At 34.9% G+C, this 25,560-nt stretch overlaps 1 protein-coding gene across 1 annotated transcript in view; it reads right to left on the bottom strand.

Moving 5' to 3' along the window:
* Positions 1–3,109: 3,109 nt before the first annotated feature.
* LOC127855871 (heat shock 70 kDa protein 12B-like) overlaps positions 3,110–25,560 on the bottom strand; it is a 169,146-nt gene continuing 146,695 nt past the window's right edge. Inside the window, exons 2-5 of the mRNA XM_052391762.1 lie at positions 5,398–5,730; positions 4,867–5,085; positions 4,528–4,684; positions 3,110–4,176 (exon numbers count right to left, since the gene is read on the bottom strand). Of these exons, the coding sequence (XP_052247722.1) occupies positions 3,110–4,176; positions 4,528–4,684; positions 4,867–5,085; positions 5,398–5,730 (1,776 nt within the window). The remainder of the gene's footprint in view (positions 4,177–4,527; positions 4,685–4,866; positions 5,086–5,397; positions 5,731–25,560) is intronic.

The raw sequence follows: 25,560 nt of genomic DNA, 5'->3' as shown, positions 1-25,560 counted from the left end.
CAGTTGAAGAGGTGGATTGAACACTTCCAGGGGCTACTCAAAAGGTCAGCCACCGCAGATTCTGGCAGCTACAAGCGATCTGCCAATCAAGTTTTGCACTACAAAAAGAAAGAGATCATCAGCGCCATCAAGCAATTGAAGAACGGCAAATCTGCAGGACCTGACAGCATACCGGCAAAGGCGCTTAAGGCTAACGTGGAGACCACTGTGGAGCTACTACACCTACTCTTCAACAAGATATGGGAAGAAGAAGAAATTCCAACAAAGTGGAAAGAGGATCAGATCGCAACCCTGCGCATCATTCTGGAATAATCCCTGGAGTGTAATTCGCCGTTGTATGTCACCTTTATTTACTATGAAAAGGCGTTCGACAGCGTTGACCAGGAGTCCCTCTTGATACTTCTGAGACACTACGGAGTGCCAGAAAAGATCGCCAACATCATCAGAAAGTCTAATGAAGGAATGACCTGCAGAATCGTTCATTGCAGACAGCTCACAGATGCCTTTAAAAGTAAGACCGGTGTGAGGCAAGGCTGCTTACTATCACCTTTCCTGTTCCTTCTGGCCATAGACTGAGTAATGAATACATCGACGGAGCAGACGCGGAATGGAATTCATTTGACACTGTGGAGACAGTTGGAAGACCTCGACTTTGCCGATGATTTGGCTTTTTTCTCTCACACACAACGACAGATGCAGGAAAAGACAATTATGGAAGTGACCAACTCAGCTAGACTGAGCCTCACCATCAACAAAGGGAAAAGCAAGGTATTCATTAACAATGCATCCAATTGGCACACAAATCACAATCCAAGGCAAGGCGTTTGAGGAGGTGGACAGCTTCACCTATCTCGGCAGCGTTATGGACAACTATGGAGGAACGGATGCAGATGTCAGAACCCGCATCGGTAAAGCACGAGCAGCCTTTCATCAGCTGAAGAACATCTGTGGATCCAGCGAAATTGGCATCACCACCAAGATTAGGCTCTTCAATACCATCGTGAAGCCACTACTCCTCTATGGAGCAGATACCTGGAAAACCACTGTCATCACCATAAAGAAAATACGTGTTTGCATCAAGACCTGCCTCAGGAAGATCCTCGAGATCCGCTGGCCAGACAAGATCTCCATCGAAGAATTATAGAGAAGAACAAAGCAGCAGCCAGTTCAAGAAGACATTCTTCAGAGACGTTGGCGGTTGATAGGTCACACCCTTCGCAAGCCTGCATCCAATACGACGAGGCAATCTCTCACATGGAGCCCCCAAATGAAAAGGAACAGAGGGCGGCATAGAAACACATGGCGCTGTGACCTGGATGCATATGCTAAGCAGATGGGCCAAACATGGGGGCAGCTAGAGAGACTCGCCCGAAACCGAGACGCCTTGAGGAAGCTGGTTGGCGGCTAGATGGGACTACAGTCGAAGATGAGTTGGTGTGAATGTTATTACATCAAATGATGAAACTTGAGGTAAGAATACTTTATTTCAATAAAGAAAACAAAACTATGGCCGTGCATGCATTGCCGTCTCTTGCACTAAAACTTAGGTTTAGTGCTGAATGCAAAATTAGATGAACGCGTTTTCGAGAGCCGAAAATGATCTTCTATTTTTGTTGTTTCCCAAGTATTTTATCATCTCGTGCTAAAGGTATGGAAACTCAGATATAAATCAACCAATGATGATTGGCACGTTATTTTTTTCTTCAATATTATTAGTATACCTGTGGGTACCAAGTTATCCGTCACCGTTAATAAGCGTTGCATTAAAAATCTTTAAAGGCAATTTGCACCATTGAAAGCAAGTTTGCATCACTAAATAATGGGACTTGCATAACACTAATGGGAATAAATAGTCGGCATATCTAGAGTTAATTTAATTACATTAAAATACAGATTTTCTACAATCAAAGTGGTGTAACAACAACTATGAACAGATAAGTACACATGCAGGAGCAAACACATGAAGGCAACATGAAACACTCGAATTTAGTCTAAAGTCATGCACAGTCTATGTAATGATATTATAGTGGTGTTTTGATATATATTTAACAGGTAATTATATCTTTACTGGTCATCTAGATCTACATATGATAACTTTTTTTTCGTTTAAATAATCATATAGTTAATAATTTAAATGGTCGATGGTTGTTTATTTGTAAAAACCTTATGTCCGATGCCATTTTTTGTTGATTGCCATGTTGGGTAAGTGACGATGACATGTTTGTCATGTACGGTAACATTTTGATTGAGTCGCGTATTGCGAAAATTTTCACATTGCCATATAAGGCCAGCGTAGTTGAGTCGCGAAGTCTCAAGGGATTGTTCTTATAAATGAGTCATTATCAAATCATTATTTTTACAATAACACAAATATATACTATTATATAAAATTAAATAATAAATTCTGATTATAAAACAAGTATTTACTATTATATGAATCTAAAAATAAATTGTCGATTATAATCCAAATAAATACTTATATAACCAATCTAAAAATAATTTTTTGATTATAACACAAGTATATACTAGTACACAAGTTTATACAATAACATAAAATCTTAAAATCACAGACAATTGCAATTTATGCATCAGCAGTTTGAAGAAGTTTCATAACAGTATGTCCTTAAATACAAAGAAACACAATCTTTAAGAGATAAAATACCTTATTAGTAAATTAAGAAAAATCCTATTTGAAAAAAACGATCTAAAATACATAAACTAGCGTTCAGTGGAAACAACCAAACACGTAAATAAAATGAAAATACTAGTAGTCATATTAACTTTCCATCATATTGTGCATGTTTAATAACAAAAGTTGTGCTATACGATAATAAACACTTGGCGTAGGCCAAAAAAGCAAACGACTGCCACAAAGAACACGTGAGACATGTTTATGAATGTCCAATAAATGGTCGTTGCCGAATTTAAAGGAAGTCGTAATGTCTCAATACAATCACTACCTTGTATCAAATAATTCAAAAACATATCAATAATTTGCTAATGGGCAACATAATGAAAGCTGTTTTTTTATGAGACGTGTGTTTAAAAGGCCAACTTTTTTTAAAGAAAACATACATGTATCTCTAATTGTCTGCAGTCAGCATCTTCTTCATTCGAACAATCTTAGTTTGGCTTGGCATGGTTCCTTGGTTTCCTCATCATACGCATTGAGATGAAGTTCTGTGTCACCAAAAATATACTCCACCGCGATGTCTCTCAGCTTGGGTGACTTCTTAATGGTAACATCCAGTGATCCAATGGATCTGCAACCTGGTTCGTCCACATAAGTCGGCGTTGGATTTGTTTCATTGGCTGTAAATACTTTTACTTTTACTGAAGTAGAATTGGCGACTGTGTTTTGGTATGTTTCATTTACTTTATGACCAATCTTCACCTCTGTTCCGATATTAATAAAAGTAGAAAAACAACCGCTGCAGTGGTCAACACCATCAACAACGATGCGACGCTTCGGGTCATGTTTTCCTTCCTCAAACTCAGGTGAAATTGCAACGCCATACGTGAACCTCAGATACGAGACGTAATGGTTCGTGGCGTCGTCCAATACGACAGCTCCTTGAACAACCGATATTCCAGCATCATTTGGGATCAGAATCGACAACCCGACTTTGTTGCCGAAGGCCTCTTTAATCACATCATGGACGAATAGCGACTCAGAAAAACCACCGACCATCAGTATCATAGAAATGTTCTTTCCGCATGGTTCTTTTTCAAATATTGCCTTCATGTGAGCCACAATCTTATCAGTTGCCTTGCGAAAGCAACCTTGCAAAAGCTTTGCATCAAACTTGGCTTTATCGCTGACGAAGGTAATCTGCTTATCTTTTCCTGCGTTTTTGATGAGCTGCTTTAAATCTTTCTTCACAACTTTTTGACAGGTCTCGTTTAAAGACCCGGGCAGCTTCATGTTGATCGTGTCCTTTGTGCCACGACCAATCTTTCTCTTGACTGCTTCGAACTCACGCATGAGTTCCAGGTAGTCATACTTTTGCTCCTTCATGAAAGCGGCCATGATGGGACCTCCAACAATGGAGCTGATAAGTTGGATGAACTCGCTGTCCACGAATGTTCCACCCCAGGGTCCTCCACTGGCTCGATGTACTTCTTTCAGATTGCCCGCAGCAACCTTCTCGTGAACAGTTATGTCTGCCGTTCCACCTACAGGAAATGGGAAACAGTTGTTTTTAAGTTCCCATGACAATACACTAAATAAATATCGTAAACTATGCTTTAAGAGAGAAATCAATTTATTTTACCTTGTTAATTTTGAATAATAAAACATAATTTTCGCCAAGGCCGGTTTCATTAAGTAAAATAGTATTTTATTTGTTTAAAGTTTAAAGGTAATAAATATCGGTATCAATTATAGATGGTACATTAATTGTGATAATATTTTTCGTAATGGTTGGTTAATAAAGTGAATGAAGAAAGTCGCAGACCGGGATGACGAATGGGAACTAGTCTTTAAAGCAACCTGAACCCACGAAGACATTCATCCGCATATATTACCTCCGAGATCAACAATCATGTATGTGGTTCCCGGCTTGGAGTCAGAGAATCCCTTCTCGCCTCCCATGCTGAACTTCTCAACCGGAAGATACTGACAGAAAAGAGAAGCAGCCTCTGGTTCAAGGCATATTGTAAGGTTTTCAGATGAAATGCCGGCCTGAATAAAAAAAGTGAATGTATTGGGGTAATGGATCAAATGTAAATTGGTATCGTTTATATTCGCCTGAACAATCGCATATTGTTCTGCTTTGCAGAGAATATGGGCACCCAATTATACTATGTCTTTAGTCTTAGAGAGTAAAGGTGTTTAAAACCTAATAATATTTGTTAAATGATTACTCTGTTGGCAGCCTCTCGCATAAAACCTTTCGCCGTGTCGTCCCATATGGCGGGAACTGTAAGCAACCATTTGATTTCCGTTGGTTTGACACTGATGCTTTTGTTTTCTAGTAGTTTGAACAGATGACTTGTCAGTGCTTCTATTGACCGACTGAACACTTTGATTGCTGGTAACCTACGACCAGACTCGTCGTCCATTTCGGTATGGGTACCCAAGCCCTGAGAAAAGTATGACATCTCGTTATCAACACAGCGATTGGTTAGTGTTTAAAATGTTCCAAAGTATTAAGTGAGATATAACTAACAGTTATAATAGAAATCTGAAAAGAAAAAATTACTCTATATCAAACTTGTATTGACCAAATCCCTGTAAAGTATATGGCATTATCATTCAATAAAGAGTTTGATAAGACCAAAATGGCATGGTATATGATAAAGCTATAATATTTTTGGTAAATGAGCTCCATTTGATTTTTACGGCATTAACATCACTTTGTTGGTTTACAGCAGATCTCTTTTTTGCATACTCACACTGGAATCGTGGAGCCTCATTTTAAATCGCCTGAAGTAGTACCAGTTACCGTGGTCATTATCCAAGCAAAGGTTAGCGTATTTCTCTTCTGCTTCGTAACCAAAACAGTCTAGATCGCCGTTGTTATCTAACAGAAGACATGTCGGAGTTTTCATTGACGTCAGTTGAGTTTTACCGCTGTTCCAGGCTTGTGGACTCATGATCTTGAAGGTAGGATTCTTTGAGTCATAGTCTTGTGTAAGCTGAAACGCGTATCCGGAATAAGTCGTCCCGAAGTCTATTGCTGCCACAATGAAATGTGTGTCGGACATTTTCCAAAATTTACATTGAATCTGAAAGGCAGACCTAAAGCAAATTGTAAAACTATACTTGCAATACTAATTTTGTTTGCTATTTCCATAGTTCTATTTTGCGATTCCAATTCGATATATTGAACCGCTAAAAATAACAAACACGGGTTCTTCGCCAAACATGCAATTAATGATCGCGTCTTGCTAGATGACAAGTAATAACGATTTACGTTCACGCCGGTAATGCGGACACTTAAATAATATATGGCACTTCGATAACAGAGAACAACAAAATTCGCTGTTGAATACTGTTATAGAGAGCATGTTATAAATAACAATTTCTGGACTGACGGAAATAAAAAAACGAATCATCGAAAATTTGCTTCATTTCTTTATCCCTTTCGAATATGAGCATGATTTTTTTTTCATGGCATATTCAATTAAGGCACGACATCTCGGTTCTCTCGTCGGTCTACACCATATCAGCGTGCCATATTTGTTAAAAGTATCCATTATCCGACGTGTCCGTTATCAAAGTGTCTACAACATCATGCATACCTTTTTTTAAACATACCCTGTCTTCGTTTTTCATTGAACATTATCAAATTTCAGTATTTAAGCACAGGAATTTATCTACATGCTGGGATAGCAAACACCTTGGTAAGAATAGTAACAATATAAATAAACGCATTTCAAGTAGAAGCTAAAACTCGGATATCAGAGTGCCCAATTTGCTGAGAGTTTCCGTTATCCTAAGTGTCCTTTATCGGGTATCGAAGTGTCTACAAAATCATGCATACCTCGTATCAAAAGATACTATATCTTCGTTCATTTTTCATTGAGTACTATCAAATTTTAGTATTTGAAGCACAGTAATTACTCTACATGCTGGAATAGCAACCACTGAATTGCAATATTTTTAACTATTATTTTGTTGAAATATGTACTGATCATCCAGTTTATGCTGTTTTTCCGAAGGAATTTTCTCATAATTTGGCAAAAATCTATAATTCTTCCTTAAAATTCTTCTTTTGATATCATTAGATTTAAGAATAAATCGTTTAATACGTCTGAAATCGGTGTCGATCAAGGTTATGCAGCACTCAACGTGAAATTTCAAATGATTCATACAAAACTGTCTTTTATGCACTCGTTGAAATTCTTAAGAAAAAAAATGTTTAAAAATGTTATTTGAAATAAAAAGCAACACTAACCAGTGTGCTTCGATCTTTTAACGTTCAATTGTGAACACCACATTCACGTGATCCTGCACCCTGTAGATTACCGGCAAACAGTTCTGCTTTAATTTGTAACTGTATAACCACGAATGTCATAATAAACACAAATGCATGAACATTACCAATAAACCGTAAATAATTTAGGGCAAAATAAACCGTAACCATTTGAAATAATTAAAATATTTCAAGTTATACAAAAAATATCGGAGGATAAAAAAATCATCGTCGCATTGATTCGAATAAATAAATTATTATTGTGAGCTAATCATTTAAGTAATAAACTAAATTTGTCGTATGATATTTGATAAGACTAGGTTCAGGCTTTAAGGACCGATCCATCAAGTGCACAGCTAATGAAATTAAATCATAACTCTCAAGAACTTAAGAAAAACCCCAGCAAAAACCAACCATGGCTACGCGCTTTTATTTATAACAGTGGCTTTTACTTTCGGTTTTAAAACAAATAATTATTATTGCGATAATACGTTTATGACAACTTATAACACATTTATAACTTAAATAAGTATGAAGTAAATACTGACACAAACAACGGAAAAGTTTATCGTGCTTTAAGTCTAAAAATTATGAAACCAAACCTAACTAAATACCTGTTCTATGTGTCTGACAATCGGCTTTGAGTACACTAAATCACTTCCTGTTTCATGAAATGGGCTTCTTTGAAGAATACATCTATAGACTTGGGCATTGCATGTGATATTATACTTCCGCCTAGGAGTTTGCTTGTAACTTCAGTGTGTTTTGTTGTCTCTCTGTTTTATGGAACACTGAGTAACAATAAATAGTATTTCACCTTTTGTGGTAAACTATCATATAATGTATGTAATGTTCTTCTATATTTAATATGAAAATATATGTGATTTAATTAAGAGTGAAAAATAACGTTACACAGAACTTAACGTCTTTAAAGTATTTTCAAAATAATAAAGGCTGCTATTTTAAATATTGAGATTGTACTATGGATAGTTTTCTCAAATAGATATAGCCGTCTAAATATAAGAAAAATGAAACTACAGAGAAATAAGACCATTGTCTATTTATAGAAAAGTTACCAATTGCTTATAAAAACATGACAATTCATACAACAGATCATGTAACATGACACGGTGATTAAATGTTGGGTGACCGCCTTTAAAAAAAACTTTGGTGTTGAAGCTCATGTTAATTATTGGTCTGTACTTAGGAGTGTCAGGGGATATCACCGCAGTGTGTTTTTTCACGCATTAAAGCGAGAATTAACCCCCATTTTACTGCTTATATTGAATACATACCAGCATTGTGGCATTCGTTATAGAAGTTTATAAAATTATTAAAAAAAATCAAAAACAAATACGTACGAGAAATAAGATCCCATTTAAAATTGTTTGAGAAACAAATATTTAAAATGACAAATTTCTATCTAAATTAATTAAAAGCAAAATTATGTAAAATATATTGTTGCAAGATCATAGAAATTACTGTAACTTAACATGAATACATAATGCATCGATTTGTTAAGGATGCTTTTCTTCCATCATCGGTTCATGTTTCAAGGCAAACTAGACCTCATGACATGGCATAGCGTTCCAGTGTGTTGAGTGCACACTGGTGATAGATCGAGTACAATGCACGAGGTCTTATAACACCAGACGATCTAGATTTGTTAAATGAGAAAGCGCTATCTTTTCAACTTATGATAATTTATCATTTTTGAATTTAAGAAAATTGTATAAAGAATATTTAAATTATGCAATCTGGATTTAACACTTTCAACACGTTATCTAAAAGTACTGGTGTCGGGGTCATAATGGAGGTTATATTTGTACAGAATAATGTTTAAAAAATCAATATCACCTTAAGACAGACACAAAATAACGTGAATGTGAAGAGACAATGAACTATTAACTATTACAGCATTAATAAACATGTTCAGGCAGCGACCGTACAAACATTTTTTTTGTCAGTATTTCTCTACTGTACTCATATAAACAGTTGATCAATGAACATCTACAATGGTCGTTTAGAAGTAATGCAACCTGAAACTTCAAAACAATATTCCATTGCAGAAAAAATTCTTATATACAGCAGAAAATTCCTTCGTGTATTCAAGAATTTTTCAATATTGGGAAATTTTGGTTTTACATCAAATACGAGTAAACATTTCTGGAATCTGCGTAAAACTGATTTTTGTACATTTCAGGGTTCCCTCTGGGCTTTCAAAAGTTGTCGCCACTTACTTTCGCCAAATTAAAAAAGTTGTCGCCACACTGGGGCAACATTTGGGCAATGAAGATCATGTTATTATAATACCAAAAAAAATGAGCATTTACAGTATGTTAAAGGAATTGATTTAATAACAGTAGTATTTATAATAACAACACATTTAAAATTGTTCATTAAATAAAGGCACATTCAATCAGTTGTAACTCTTGTTGATTGACACCTTCTTAGCAGCCTGAATATGTTGCTGCAGTATTGGTGCTTCATAAGCTCTATGGTATTCTGAAAATACAAAAAGGGAGATATAATATTAATATTAAACTAATAATAATCAATTAATGTGTAGTTTATGAATAATATAAATGTGCTTAACTATGTTTACCTTTCTTAAAACAGTACATTCGGTAGTGAGTGAATTGATAAGTGATGAGGATATAAAGAGTTCATACAGCATAGATTGTGTGTTGGAAATCATATTGAAGGAAATAAAATTCTGATAAACAACTGTCTTTGTTTGGTTTTTGTTTGTTAGCTGGTGAATGTTAGGGAAGGGAACGTTTGCATTTTGAATGAGTCTCAAAATTAGCAGAATCTAATGTTCACTTTTTAAAAGTCGTTTTACACTCTGAACTTGCTATTTTGACGAGTGAAACAGAAATATGTCACCGTTTAAATAGAACCAATACATGTAAAATGGTTTACTATTTTCTATAATTACACCCGATTTTTCTAAAAACAATCGATTCTTACCTTTTTGATTGTCATTGTTGTCAATTTAATGGTCTTGAATCTGCTTCGAACACTGTGACAAACACTTCACATTTAAGCGCAAAGTCGGCATATTTCAATATTGCCTTATCTCTGATGCAATAAAACTGCCGACCAATTAAGATAACTTGCAACAACACTCCAGATAATCGCAATTATCACCATAACATGGCACTTTGCGGTAGTATGCAGTCAGCTCCACGCTCCATTGAAAACAGCTGTATCGCTTACATCATGGAAATCTATAGTATTACGACTGCCGTAAAGCGGCTGGTAAACACAGCGTCTTTTGGCATTTTAAGAAAATATAAATGCAGAAAAATGACGATTTTTTAAAAATCGCCATTTACGAAATTTTGTCGCCAGATTTTTTATTTTGTCGCAATTGGCGCCAATGGCGATCGACAGCGGGAACCCTGTATTTCTCTGAAATAAACAATACTTTACTGATGGTTCCAGTAAAGATTGTTATTTAATTTAAGTTAAAATTCATAGCTTATATTAATATTTTTTCTTAAGATTGCGAGAATAAAATGTTTACATTTAAATAATATATACTGACTTTAAGGTCAAAAGGAAAATCAACGGATGTTTCTTGCTAAATTCAGCACTTAACATTTTACTTTCACTGTCATTTTCCGTTTGACGACACAGAAACGCCTACTTTTGTAACAAGCGATCTCATTGCTCTGAATGTACATGTAATTTTTATTTCAGCACAAAGTCGGGAAGGTCAAAGTAGGAAATGTAAACAAATCGACGTTTCGTGTTTGCATTTTAATATTGTCGTTTGTGACAACATAATGAATGCAAATCTAAATTAAAGAATCTCTGCAACACATGGTAATACTATAGTTTAATAAATGCCTTGTATTTGTAATCACTTAGGTCTAATTTGACAAATTATAACTGACCTTCAGTTTTACAAAAAGCACACACATAACTTCAGAGTAGCTAAACGCAAGTCAGGATAAGAATTTTCATTAAAAAAACAACAACATCAAATCATTAATAACACGACACCGATCATAAAATAATGTATTAAATGCATGAAAGTTTGTTTTCTATACAAGAGATTCATATGTTGTTTTCAAACACATGTTTGCAATACCTTACTGCACTCTGAAGTTTACACCTCAAATAAAGTTATAAGATTTTCATTCATTTTTGAAACCATTAGGCATTATGATATAATAAAATAGACGTTCCCTGGTTTAAAACAATATGCATGGCATTTCCCGGTACAGTTTTTACCGAATATAAGAACTTTTATGAAAACTACATCAAGTAGATAAGCTGGCAACACAAATTTACTTTAAAAACGGCCAGTAAGGCAATTCATGATTGAAGTCCATCCGACTGAGCAGAATGGACTCAGTCGGTAAATGAGTTTAAAAAGCTAATAAACAGCTAATAACTGGGCTAAAAAAGCTTGTTTCCAATTATGAATTTAGCTTACACAAATTTGAAGACACGCGTATTACAATTAGCCAATATTCTGGCTTTATCATTTTTAGAAACTATATGCGTGAGGTCTGGAAAAACGGTAACATATCATATTGGAGTAGGACAAATTGACAAGGATAGGTTAATTGTTGTTCCATGCTTTATTCGCTGTTACAAAACTAAAATTATTTAAAAGATAATAAATCATGTTTCTTATAAGATAGTGTTTCGAACAAACCGCCGACTATGCTGTATTTACTTGCTTTCCATACATGCAATTAACGGTTAATGACACATTGATTCAATAGTTGTTCTAAATATAACATCAGTGTGTATGTACGTCAATTTTCTTACAAGTTGATGACAGTGTTTTAGCATTATCTATTCAGCTACTATTCCTTTTCGTGCAAATACATTATGTGAAGTGATTTTCTTGCCATACTGAATACATCGGCTAAGCATAAAAGGATGAAAATGGATAAATAAGCTCATATGATTACCGATATATCTATGTTTGTTGTATGTGTTATTGTCATGTATTGATAAAGGCATATGGTCTACGGATGAAGGTGACAAAAGGAGGCGAAATAATATTTAAACATGCGAGACAGGTGTATTAATGAAATATTTCATTGCAAAACAGATCTGTTTCATTTCTACCCACTTGTTCATCGAGAATCCTAGCAATCAACATTTATTTGACACATCGCGTTGTTTTGATACGTTGAATCACTTTATGTTATAAATTTTTAGTTATAATCAAAAGCTTAAGCCAACTTAAGATGAACCATAATTATTTAGCTCGATCGCATCAAAAACATGAGGCTTATTGAAATATTATTCTGGGTAGAACCAGTAATTGGTGTCTTTCGGGTAATCTTTCCACTTTGAGGATTGACAACGAGACCTCACTTTCGCTCGGTGGACACCATATCCACTACGCAACGCCAACTTGACCAACTTTGAATTCCTGAGGCAAAACAAATACCACAAAAGCACACAAGCTAAGATATGAATAACTGGCTTGGAATATGTAAAACGAATTTTTTGTTCATCAAGCAATTAATACGATTTAATTGGTTGGCTGAATTATTTTTTTTATTGAAAAAATAATAATGTTTTTATACACAATGATATCCTGATATTTACTGACATATTACAATAAATGGACAACTAATAAGCTTTTGTCCGTAAATAAGGGAGCACCTATTATAATATTAGCGTACATATTTGAGTTATGGAGCTGGGATAAGACTTTCAGCAATTAACTAAAACGGATTTATATTAAATATTATAATTTCATTATTATTATTATCATCTTAATTATTATTATTATAATAATTTTCATTTGTATTCTATATATGCTATTGGTTATCTTGACATTGTCTTCGACCCATTCCCAAGCTGAAGTGGATGTAAGACATCTATATATAATGTATTAAGTTATTAAAACAACTCAATCGCTCTAAAGTTATAAAGCTAAACTTATTTTTCAATATACCCATTCAAAGTGAGGCATTGATAAGATCAATCTGCACATAAATTTTATTTAAATAAATAAATAATAATAAAAAAAATATATAAATATAAATATAAATATACATATATATATATATATATATATATATATATATATATATAAATTTCCAACAATAGAAATCACATTTTTTAAGAAGATGTCATTAATGGAGAATAGATGTCTTACACTTGAACTAGTTCTTGTCACAATAATGACAAAGAACAGCTCCGATGCCACATGTTGTAATATGTAGCAAGTACATTTAATGAAAATGTGATCCCTTCAGTATGACAAATTTTTACCAGTGGTGCATGATTTAAAAACCTTTGTATGCGACTAATAAAATGCCCCAATCAAAATACAGTGTACTACTTATCTGAGTATTGTGGTTTCAGAGGATATTGTAAAATATATTTTGATATCTAAATTAATTAAGATGGCTCTAAGGTTGTGGCCAGTTCTGAACCCAGTAGCAAATACGGTGTAGAGACCATATTGTAAATAACTTGCCCAATATTACAATTACATGAGTTGCGGTTTCAGATGCGGATGAAACTTTCAACTCATTTTGTCATATAAGTCTTTCAAAACGCGTGACCCATGAGCCGGTGTGTCCAGTGTTGACTCAAGGGTATCACTTCCAAAACATATTAAACTAGACACTGAGTATACGGTGATACAAAACAAATAAAGCACATTTTACTGTTTTGTTTTTAGATAATTTTGTAAAAATATTTTAATAATAAATTGTTAATAAATAAACAGCATGTTACAGACAGTATATGTTAAGGACTCCTCTGTTTATGATAATTTCTAAAAATATATTTTGATAATTAGTTTTGTATAAATAATCAGCATGTTAAAAAGAGTATAACTGAAAAGGGTTCATAACTTTTGTTTATTTTCAACCATAGGATGATAAAACTCATAGATGCACAATTTCAGAATTTATATTTGAATCAATACCTGAACATTTCAATGCTCTCGCTGAAAATGTAGGAATACCAATTGGGACACACTGTATGTCTACGAACGTGAAGACAGAGGGGCATTGGCACGAATAGACTGAGTTACGTCAATGGACATAATATAACCTCTCTTATTGCATGCGGAGAGTCCTATACAATCTCTCATTCTATTTCTGAGAATTCTAACGAAAAAGTTTAACTTTGCTTTACAGTGAGTATAAACATTTATTAAAACAGACACTTATTTTGACAAAGTCTAAAACAGTTTCTCCAAACTTGACATATGAGTTCATTTTAATATATGGAATAACTGTATTAAAATGGAATAACATGCATCTTTTCGATAAACGTTAAGCTAGACTTGACGCCGACGCCGGGGCGATCAAAATATCTTGACTTTTATTTCAAAGACGAGCTTAAAAAGAAATTATCTAAACGTTTATTCAACGCATACAATCTGAAACACATAGTAAACGACAAAATAACAACGACATAAAGCACTTTGAATGATATTATGCAAATAATTAATTCATAATTTAAAGGGACCTTTTCACAGATGTTGGCATATATTGAAGTTTGTCATTAAACTGGAGCTAAATAGCTCCAGTAAGGAAAAGAATAATATTAAAGAAAGAAAAATAAGTACCCCCGATAACCCTCAACTTGGCTCGAACCACTGAACCCTGGAGTAAAAGTCTAACGATTAACGGCCATCCGTGCTCATACAATGAGTGATGTATTGTATACTTTATATAAGCAAAGACCTATAAAATACATATATGTATTTTATATGTCTTTGATATAATCAATCTTCGTCATTTCACAAAATATAACGACAACAACATATATCTCCAAATTATTCAATCGTTTCGCGTTGCAACGCTTTATAATGTTCAGGTTTTTAAATCGTCAAAAGATGCATATAATGGATATTTTAAAGCATGGTACATGTTCAGTATTACTGTTTCCTCACAAATATCATAACAGCAACGAAAATTTGCGAATCTGAAACATTTTTTTTAATACTGCCAATTTACCAAAACGTGAAAAGGTCCCTTTATAATGGCTTTGGTGACGAAATCTTTGTACGAATCAATACATGTGCATTAAGCTTATACAGAATACAATTTATACATATAAACACTACAACAAACGTTAATAAAATCACCGCAGCAACTGTCAGATATGTTCGATGACGAATACATTTGAAAGTTGTTTATTACTGGTGATAAAAACGTTTCTGTCACATGTGTAAGTGTACTATTAAGTGTATTTATGGTGTTGGCAATTTTAAATTTAAATTCAATCAATTGAAAAATGTTGAAGCTGGTCCACAATCTGTTTTTCAATTCATGTACTTTTAAGTTCATATAACACAGGAATGTGTAAATCATTTGACATGACCCCAATGTTATTTATTTGTGTGTGTTTGTTGCGTAACTTTTTGTCTGAGTCTAGTTACCGGTATTCAGTGTCTTATCACAGTGTTTTGCAATTGATTTAATGCAAATAAATGTATTAAATTTCACTGTGTTTATTGATATATTTGCATATGTACACTTTACAATAATAACTTTTACACAAATCGAATTACTGTAGTATAACCCCTTCCTGCTGGAGTATATCAATAATAGCCCATTTAAATGCTCATACAAAGTCATGAATACAAAGCAAGTGTGAAAAAATGTCCAGCTATTCATAGCAAATGTATTTATATGCATGCACAGTCAATATTACTAGTAAACAATATTATTCAAAGTATACAGACGACTATAATAACTACAAGCAATACTGAGTAAAAATTTATCAATGGTTAAAACAGCTATTTTTGCGTCATGGGCCCATTCTAACACGCCTTCGGCAGTATTTGCAGAAATACTTTATTTCGGGCGCCGATTCTTCCGAAAGTGTGCCAATACCCATCACACCAAAGGCCAGTTGTTACCTGTGTGTACATGCCTGTAGCACAAAGCATGTGTAATAAAAAAAAAGTATAAATGTAATCACTTTAAAGCAATTCAAGCATAATTTATCAACATTTCTGCAATATATATTTGTTTCAGTTATTTCTATGATAAAAGCATTACAAAAATGTTATTTTTTAATACTCACACCGGGTCAATAATATAAATAACGAAACGCGTATTTAGCACATGTCTTAGATACACTATTCGTATAATTGACAAGTCATGGGTGTACACTTTAAAAAGATTTTAATGCAACACTTCCATTTTTATAATTTTTCGGTAACTTATAAACGGATTTTGTCAAAATTTCAAATATAAACAAAAACATGTTTGTGTAAAACATATTTTAAAAATCTCCTGGATATGTGTTTCAAATTAGTTCAAAATTAATAAATCATCATTTAACGAGCACGATCATTCTACGCGATTGAACCAAGTTCATTGAAACAAATATTTGAACACTTAAGCTGATAGAACAATATGAACAAGATATGTGACCGTGTGGGCATGGATACATCGCATTCAAATTGTGTCTAAAAAATCCGCATATGTCAATAAAAAGCTGTTTGTGGCAACATTGGACTTTTGACGTCGAAGTGTGGCCGAAACATGACATCGGTGATACACCCGACATTCAGTATTCTCAGTCTTTATGGTTCAAATACACATTTTGACCAAGTTCAATAAGTCATACATGTAGCCTCTTCATCAAGAGTGAAACAAGCTTTTCCTTTGGTGAACGGATGACCAAGCATTTGGATTCGAACCAGGCCTTTTTATATTGTGCAAAACATCGTTTTGTGGGGACAGTGGTCTAGTGGTAGGATGCTGGTCTAGGGATCGGAAGGTCCCTGGTTCGAATCCCGCTCGGGACACTGGATTTTTCTGAGCAAAAAATTAAGCCCACGCTTTCTCCTCTCCACCCAGGTGTATAAATGGGTACATGTGAGGGAAATAAGTAAATGTGCCGTGTCTGCCTTCGGCGCCATATGTAAACGGACGACTTAAATCCCAGTGGTCGGGGGTTAATGTCGAAGTCGGCTGAAGCTGCATACGTTATCGAACCAAAAAGCCCTAGGTTTATCGATGAAACGTCAAGATGAAGAACTGGAAAAAGATTTGAGAAGCCTTATAAATTTAACGCTTTCCGAATGTTACTTAAGCAACGCAAGTGTACAAAAGAGCGCAAAACTCACAGTTGAAGGAACTGAACTGCTCTGAGCGGCTAGAGTTCTCATATTTTCATTATAATTGTATTTGGATAACTGGCTGACAGCTTTGTATTTTTTCTTCAAAGATAGAATCATTTGTTCAAAATAAGATTTCATATAAAAAAATATGAGCAATTTTCATGATGCTTTGGAAACCAATGTGACTCCTAAAGTCTTGGCAAGGTTTTACCATATCTTATACAAACAATCACCAATAAATTTATAAGAAATGTCGGTGTATCGTTGCAGATATAATTACTTGACACAAAATTTATACAGAATACTACCCTTATATCTCCGTCAACACATGGTCGGGCAGCGTATCCCGACCATTCGTAAAATGTTTAGCCTACATATAAAATACGGTGAAACAAACTGTGAGCTATGTGTTGGTGTTTTTGCAAAAATTTGACACCGATTTTTTTTTTAATTCTTAGAACATCGGTTATAGAGTTGAACCATTAGTCTGACACAGGAACAGAGAATTCTACCATAAACAACACACACACAAACGTATATTATATTATTATATATTATATTTCGTCAATGTAAGTCAACTTTAAATATGATAACAGTACCTGAACATATACTTTATACGCTTTCCAAGTTTGTTAAAATCAGGTGCGTGAAGGTGGCACTGACATCGATAATCGACATTCGACATTCGAATATCGAGCTGTGGCGAATGTCGAGCCAGCTCTGACATCGATAATCGGCAAAAGTCTCGAATATCGAGCTGAGACTTATGTCGAGCCAACTCTGACATCGACATTCGACACTAGTCCCGAATATCCATCTGGGGCGAATGTCGAGCCAGCGATCCAGCGATGACATCGACATTCGGCAAAAAGCCCGAATATCGAACTGGGACGAATGTCGAGCCAGCTGTGACATCGACATTCGGCAAAAGTTCCGAATATCGAGCTGGGTTAAATGTCGAGCCAGCTGCTCTGACATCGACATTCGGCACTAGCCCCGAATATCTAGATGGGGCAAATATCGAGCCAGCTTTGACATCGACATTCGGCACTAGACCCAAATATCGAGGTATGACGAATGTCAAGCAAGCTCTGACATCGACATTCGGCAAATGTCAACAATATTGAGCTGGGGCGAATGTGTTTGTTGAGCGTGCCTCTTGTATTGAATGGACCTCATCTACATCGCTTCTACATGTATATTATAGAGAGGTAACAATAACTCCTGTAGTGCTCTTATTTTTATAAAAATGGTTCTTGTTTGGCTTGTAGACACATTTATATATAAGTTCAATTTTTTTTTTTGAATTTAACAAAATTAAATGAAGAAATATCTTCGATTATGATACTAGTTAATACTATAAAAATATTTACGGCCTATTAAACAGGCATTATCTGTATTTAACAAACAATAAATCAAAGCATATGTCTCAGTTATAAATATACCTTAAATTTACTTCTTCTTGTTTATGAAACCCCCAAAGTGCGGTCGTTTGCGTGAGAATAAAATTTCACATGTATCTGTGCAACGCACTATAACCCATTTATGCCTAGTGGACTCTCCAATCCTTCTAAATAGGATCAATGTATTTCAAATATTAGTGATGTCTAGTATATTTATTTCTATATTTATAATATTTCTTACAGAAATTCCTTTAAGCAAACAGCACAGTCCCTGATGCGACGCCGCATTATGCCAAGGCCTTTTTTAGATGCTAGGCATAAATGTGTTAAGGTTGAATCTTGACCCAAGATTGCGTATCATACTTTGGGGTTCAAACCGAAAGTGCGTTGTTACATGGGTGCATGCAAAACGACTTCCTGTAGTTTATGTTAACATATTTAGTTAATTGATTTTAATAACAAACTTGATTATTGTATTTCATTAATTTCGTTTGTCATACTTAAATTAAGAAGAACAAAGTTGTGTGTGTAAGTTAATAAAGGCTAACTTTGCCTGCGATCTTTGGCCAAATTCCTTTTCATACCTAATGAACGTTTAGGAGTCGCAGCTCTACATTCGCCCCAGCTGGATAATCGGGACTTGCCGAATGTCGATGTCAGAGCTGGCACGACATTCGTCCTAGCTCGATATTCGGGACTACTGCCGAATTTCGATGTCAGAGCTTGCTCGACAATCGCCCCAGCTCGATATTCGGGACTTTTGCCGAATGTCGATGTGAGAGCTGGCTCGACATTCGCCCCAGCTTGATGTTCGGGACTAGTGCCGAATGTCGATGTAAGAGCTGGCTCGACATTCGCCCAGCTCGATATTCTTTACTTGCCGAAAGTCGATGTCAGAGCTGGCTCGACATTCGCCCCAGCTCGATATTTGGGACTAGTGCCGAATGTCGATGTCAGAGCTGGCTCGACATTCGTCCCAGCTCGATATTCGGGACTTTTGCCGAATGTCGATGTCACAGCTGGCTCGATATTCGCCCCAGCTCGATATTCGGGGCTTTTTCCGAATGTCGATGTCAGAGCTGGCTCGACATTCGCTCCTGCTCGATATTCGGGACTTTTGCCGAATGTCGATGTCAGAGCTGGCTCGACATTCGTCCCAGCTCAATATTTGGGACTTTTGCCGAATGTTGATGTCAGAGCTTCTCGACATTCGCCCCAGCTCGATATTCGGGACTTTTGCCGAATGTCGATGTCAGAGCTGGCTCGACATTCGCCCCAGCTCGATATTCGGGACTTTTGCCGAATGTCGATGTCAGAGCTGGCTCGACATTTTTCCCAGCTCGATATTAGGGACAAATGCCGAATGTCGATGTCAGAGCTTTCACGATATTCGCCCCAGCTCGATATTCGGGACTTTTGCCGATTGTCGATGTCAGAGTTGGCTCGACATTCGCCCCAGCTCGATATTCGTGACTTTTGCCGAATGTCGATGTCAGAGCTGACTCGACATTCGCCCCAGCTCGATATTCGGGACAAGTGCCGAATGTCGATGTCAGAGCTGGCTCGGCATTCAACCCAGATCGATATACCGGACTTTTGCCGAATGTCGATGTCAGAGCTGGCTCGACATTCGCCCCAGATGGATATTCGGGACTAGTGTCGAATGTCGATGTCAGAGTTTGCTCGACGTTCGCCCCAGCTCGATATTCGGGGCATGTACCGAATGTCGATGTCAGAGCTGACTCGGCATTCGTTCCAGCTCGATATTCGGGACTAGTACCGAATGTCGATGTCAGAGCTGTCTGGATATTCGTCCCAGCTCGATAGTCGGGACTTTTGCCGAATGTCGATGTCAGAGCTGACTGGATATTCGCCCCAGCTCGATCTTCGAATGTCGATTGTTGATGTCAGTGCCAACTTCACGCACCTATTTAAATCATGACATTATAAATATGTTTGCGCATGTTTTTTGTTATAATAAATATGTTCTTATTATTTTAATATTCGTTTGTAAAACGAATCTGTGATTCTAGATTGGTTTTTGATTATGTATAAAAATTTAATTGTCTAAACAAACACGTACTGCAAATATCATAGATCGTTTTATCCCAAATGGAGTTTACGTAAGTGCCACGTTGTCAACAAATGTGTATATAACAGCTCCGGAAACAATAACAGACGACATTTTGAAAATAATTCGCAAAAGAATTGATGAATTAATAAGAATGTCGTTTGTAAACGTATGCTCATAATGACTCAAAGTAAAAATACCAGAAAATTTTATTTGTACCGCACTAAATGCCACATTATATTCCTCGAAAAGTAAATACAACTATTAAGTTCTGGACAACTTAGAAGACATACATTATGTTTTTTTGTGAATTGTAATTAAGATTGACTCAAAAAGAGAGAAATATAACAAAATATAAATACAAACATACATGCATGGTAAATGGCAACGTTTGTGATTTTTTATGCACACTCTAATTTTTTTTTCAATTAGTATTATTTTTTCAAAACCGGTATGGGCTTAGCAAAAATTATTAGACTTATGTAGAAGAAGATCACATGAAGAAGTTGCGATCTGTCTGTGATTTTATTATTTTACTTCCAAAGAGGAATAATTCTGCACAAATCTCAGGTATGTTATGGGTCTTGACATTAGCCAAACATGATACATTGGAAGAGCCGTGTCATGATTGAACCGACTATATGTACAGTTGTAGTAGTGATTGAGTTGAGTACTTGACCGCATTTCCCAACTTGAAAATAACATAACTTGGAAAGCCTTAATCGGACTTGTTTTCAGATAGAGGTTATGTTTAAATACTTAAATAGACATTATGCTTTAATTCTTACGGGCCTTGGTAATTAATATAATGAAATGACCATGACAAATGGTTTAAACATAAAGAAATATAGTGTTGTTGGACACCAACTTAATCTTATTGTTAGAGAACGAAGAGATGCTAATGTACTTCTGCTAGCCTCAATCGTAAGGTCGATTGAACGGTTTTAATGACATACGCATCTTTAACTGAGAGATATGTGTGATAATTTAAGTTTAAGCAGTTCTTGCACGCAAATCATTACACATGCTTTGTACCACGATTGGTTCATAGTGGACTTAGATCTTATCAACCTTTCTGGCACATAGGTGTGTTTACCTCTGGTAAGTTCAGAAATGTCTGCATCTCTTTCGAACACGATTGGATGTTGGTCCTCGACATTTTGTAAAAGAGAGAAATAGCTTCTGAATTCTGTTCGAATGGATCTGGTGTGTATGTCCTCAGCTAAAATACATAAAATATATAACAACGTTCAACATGGTTATTAACCTATATCCTATCTAAATTCAGTTAAAGGTTGGTGCAGTGTTCGTGACATAAAATTAGTAATTTATTTGATAAACAGTGCAATTAACATTGATCAATATTTAATCAGAAGACTCAATCAAGTGACGCGACTTATGAATAGCTTTTAATAGTAAATGTACTGTATAGCAATGTTTCGTGACTTATTAAGGCGTGAAATAATATTTATTTTCAGGTATCATGACCAAAAGATAAAGCATGTAATTAAACATGCATACTCCTAAAATATTGGTCATAAGGAAAGATATTGTTTGTTTCGGATTTGTTTTTAATATAATCAAATATTAATCGCTTTAATTAAAATATTAATAATTCAAAACAGCGTAATCAATACGATAAACATTTTGCAGAATGCGACGTTTTAGCGCTAAATAATATGCTTGTATGGCTAATGACATGTAAATATCAAAAAGGCTCACATGACCTTACGTCGCACAATTCATAATCGTGTCATCCATTATTTTTTAGTTTTCCCTTTCAGCAGTGTTGCGGTCATATCATAACTGTGGTCGATTAACTCGCTTCCACTTTTTATGGGGAAGCTGTTATAACATGCTTATATCCGCATAACTTGACAACTGTTATACTAAAACAACGGTAAAGGGAACATTTCTACAAAAGAATATCAATGGGCTGTGACTGGACTATCGAATTATCGAATTTGTTGCTACCTTTTTGTCAATTGAGCTAAGCGCTGTATTAAACGACTTATAATATGTATAATTACCGCATCATCGAATTTGTTGTTACCATTCTGTCAATTGAACTTAACGCTGTATTAAACGACTCATACTATGTATAACATTCATGTCATTTTGATTTGATTATAAATGCTCGCCTCACTCAAGTTCTAAATTCGCATGTTGACGACTGATGAAACATGCATGATGTGGGGACAGAGGCCCATATAGAAAGCGCTGAATGTGCCCATGCAGTACTTAAGAAGTTAAGGTTATATGTGGCCAACACATTCAATATTGCCTGATACATGATGAATTGTTCATCCATGAAAGACGTTTGGACAGGCAAAAGCCTCCAAATTTGCTCTAACATCAACATTGAAACTCAACCTGATATTGGTAACCACAAAACAATATCATTCGAGCAAGGCTAAATTACTTTTATTACATGCGATGTTTACATATAAGAGGAAGCATTTGAGCAAACTCCGAATAGGATCCGACCAAACATTGAACGTTCCTTTTAAAATTTATTCAACATCCATCAGTTGTTTATGAAAGAAATTATGGTATAATGTATTACTCTGGCGACCATACTAGTTGTAACGCGGAGTGGATAAATCGGGTAGAGGACAACCAAGAAAGTATGGTTAGTTCATCAGACTTGACAAATTGGCATTGACATGGGCTTCAGATTGAGCGCATCCATTTTAACATGTGCAACTAAAACTGATAACACAATATAGGTTTAAAGTTTAAATACTAGAATATGTACCATTTACAAGGATCCGAATGGCCCATGCTATCAGCTGACTTCCCTGCATCGTGGTCAGTGCCAGAACTTGATCCCATACACGAGTTAATTCCATTGCAGCTATGCTGTTGCGTCTTTCATATTGTAAATCAATCACCGGTGCTAAATTAAACAATTAATGCTCTTTTTTGATACTCTTACATTTTTGCATAGTTTCGCATACGTATAAATTATTTTTAAAATCTAAAAAGTATAAATTCTATTAAAAATAAAATGAAAAACTCGCTTCAGTACAGGTTTTGCGAGGAGTTTTTTTAGATCGTGTTCAATACGTTATATACAGTTATGTACGGAAAATCACCCCTCAGCCATAGCATAGTTATATGTAGAAGTTCGCAAACGATCTTTAGAAAAGCTGGCTGTTCTTATAAATATTATGAATAACACAAACTTGTATACAAATAAATACAATGTTCATAGCATTGAGTAAGAAGTAACTTACGTCTACCACCATGTGCAATCAAAAGTGCCCGAGTCCTTGACCGATCTCCGTGCAAACTGACAATATCTAAATTTCGATCCGACATGACCAAATGATACTGCAAAGTAAAAAAAGTACATAGCCTTTATTGTATTTACGGATTGTCATCTCAAGCAATAGGACGTCATAGTGAAGTATAAACTAAAGTATTGAATGGAAACTGCCTACTATCAAAGAAATCGTTTAATCATATGACTATAGCGTACACAGTGTTTCATTGCAAAATTACAATCTTGGCATCGTATTTTTAATTAAAAAAATGTTGTATTACAGCTATTAACAATATGCATTTTATAGGTCCAAACGAATAACTTTCCAGACAATTTTCTTATTATTAAATTTCTGGAAATGATTATAGGGGATTTAGTGAAATTATACACATGATACTATATTGTACCCAAAAATATACATTGAGACGACGAACATCGTTACAGCAGGCTAGATTTGATTTTTTCCTTACTTCGAATGGTTTGTCATCTAAAATACGAAAATCTACTATTGATTTATGTTAATAATCAGATCACTATATTATTGACCTAGAAATAAGTTTTGAAGATATAGCACATGGAAAAGGGCTATGGACATTCAACAATACAATATAAAAGAATATAGACTATTTACACTGCATCACCTTGATAGAAAATGTTAAACAAGAATATTGTATTCCAATCTACGACTTGGAAAACATTGAAAATATTGCCAACAAAAATATACAATTTGTTATCAATGACCAGCTATTCCTAGAAACATTACTGATGGAAATTAGAGGAAACACTATTTAATCCTTATCATATAAAGCTAAACTAAACAAAAAACGCTATTCTAATTTAAAAAAGGAAACTGAAAGCCTTCAAAAATTATTGAATGAAACTAATAAAGCTCAACTTATTGAACTACAATATGAATTTTAATAAATTCAGGGAAAATAAACTTAAAATAAAATAAACTTAAAGGGTCTCTTATTCATTCTAGAGCTAAATGGATAGAAGATTGGGAAAAACCCTCCAAATACTTTTGCTCGCTGGAATCAAGCCATTATGTAAACAATGAAATACCTTTTATTGAACTAGAAAATGTTGTTACATTGCAGGATCAAAACGAAATTTTACATGTTGCATTCTATAAAACATTGTACAAAAGAATGATAATGTTATTAATTTTTACATAAACACTGACTTATCTAATGTTGATGTACCAAAGTTGAATAAAGTTTAATCTGACTCATAAGAAGGAATGCTTAATATTAAGGAAGTGTTCATAACGCTAAAAAATATGAAACCTGACAAAAGTCCAGGCTCTGATGGATTCACTGCCGAATTCTTAGAAGTATTTTGGAAAAAGCTAGGTCATTTTGTTGTAAGAAGTCTAAATTATGCCTTAATTACAATCTCCTTATCCATAAAACAAAAAAATGGAATTATAACTTGCATACATAAAAAACAAGCCAAAGTGTTATATGAACAATTTAAAACCATTAACTTTATTAAATGTTGCTTACAAACTAGCATCAGGATCCATTGAAAATATACTAAAAACTGTACTTGATATTTTAATCTCCAAAGATCAATCTGGTTTTATCAAAGGACGATTTATTGGTGAAAATACACTAGTTATTACTATATGACATCCTGAAATATGCTGATGATAATAATTTACATGGTTTACTCATGACAATCGAAAAAAGCGTTCAATACCTTGTCCTTCCAATTTATAGGAATCACCTTTTGTTTTTTATTTTATTCCGGACCAAGGTTTCAAAAATTGATATCCATTTTCTTGCATAATACTATGGCCTCAATACAAATAC

This window comes from Dreissena polymorpha, chromosome 13 (genome assembly GCF_020536995.1).
Source record: "Dreissena polymorpha isolate Duluth1 chromosome 13, UMN_Dpol_1.0, whole genome shotgun sequence".
In the NCBI taxonomy this organism is placed as follows: domain Eukaryota; kingdom Metazoa; phylum Mollusca; class Bivalvia; order Myida; family Dreissenidae; genus Dreissena; species Dreissena polymorpha.
The sequence above is the reverse complement of the archived record's forward strand: the minus strand, read 5'-3'. Positions and strand labels throughout refer to the sequence as shown.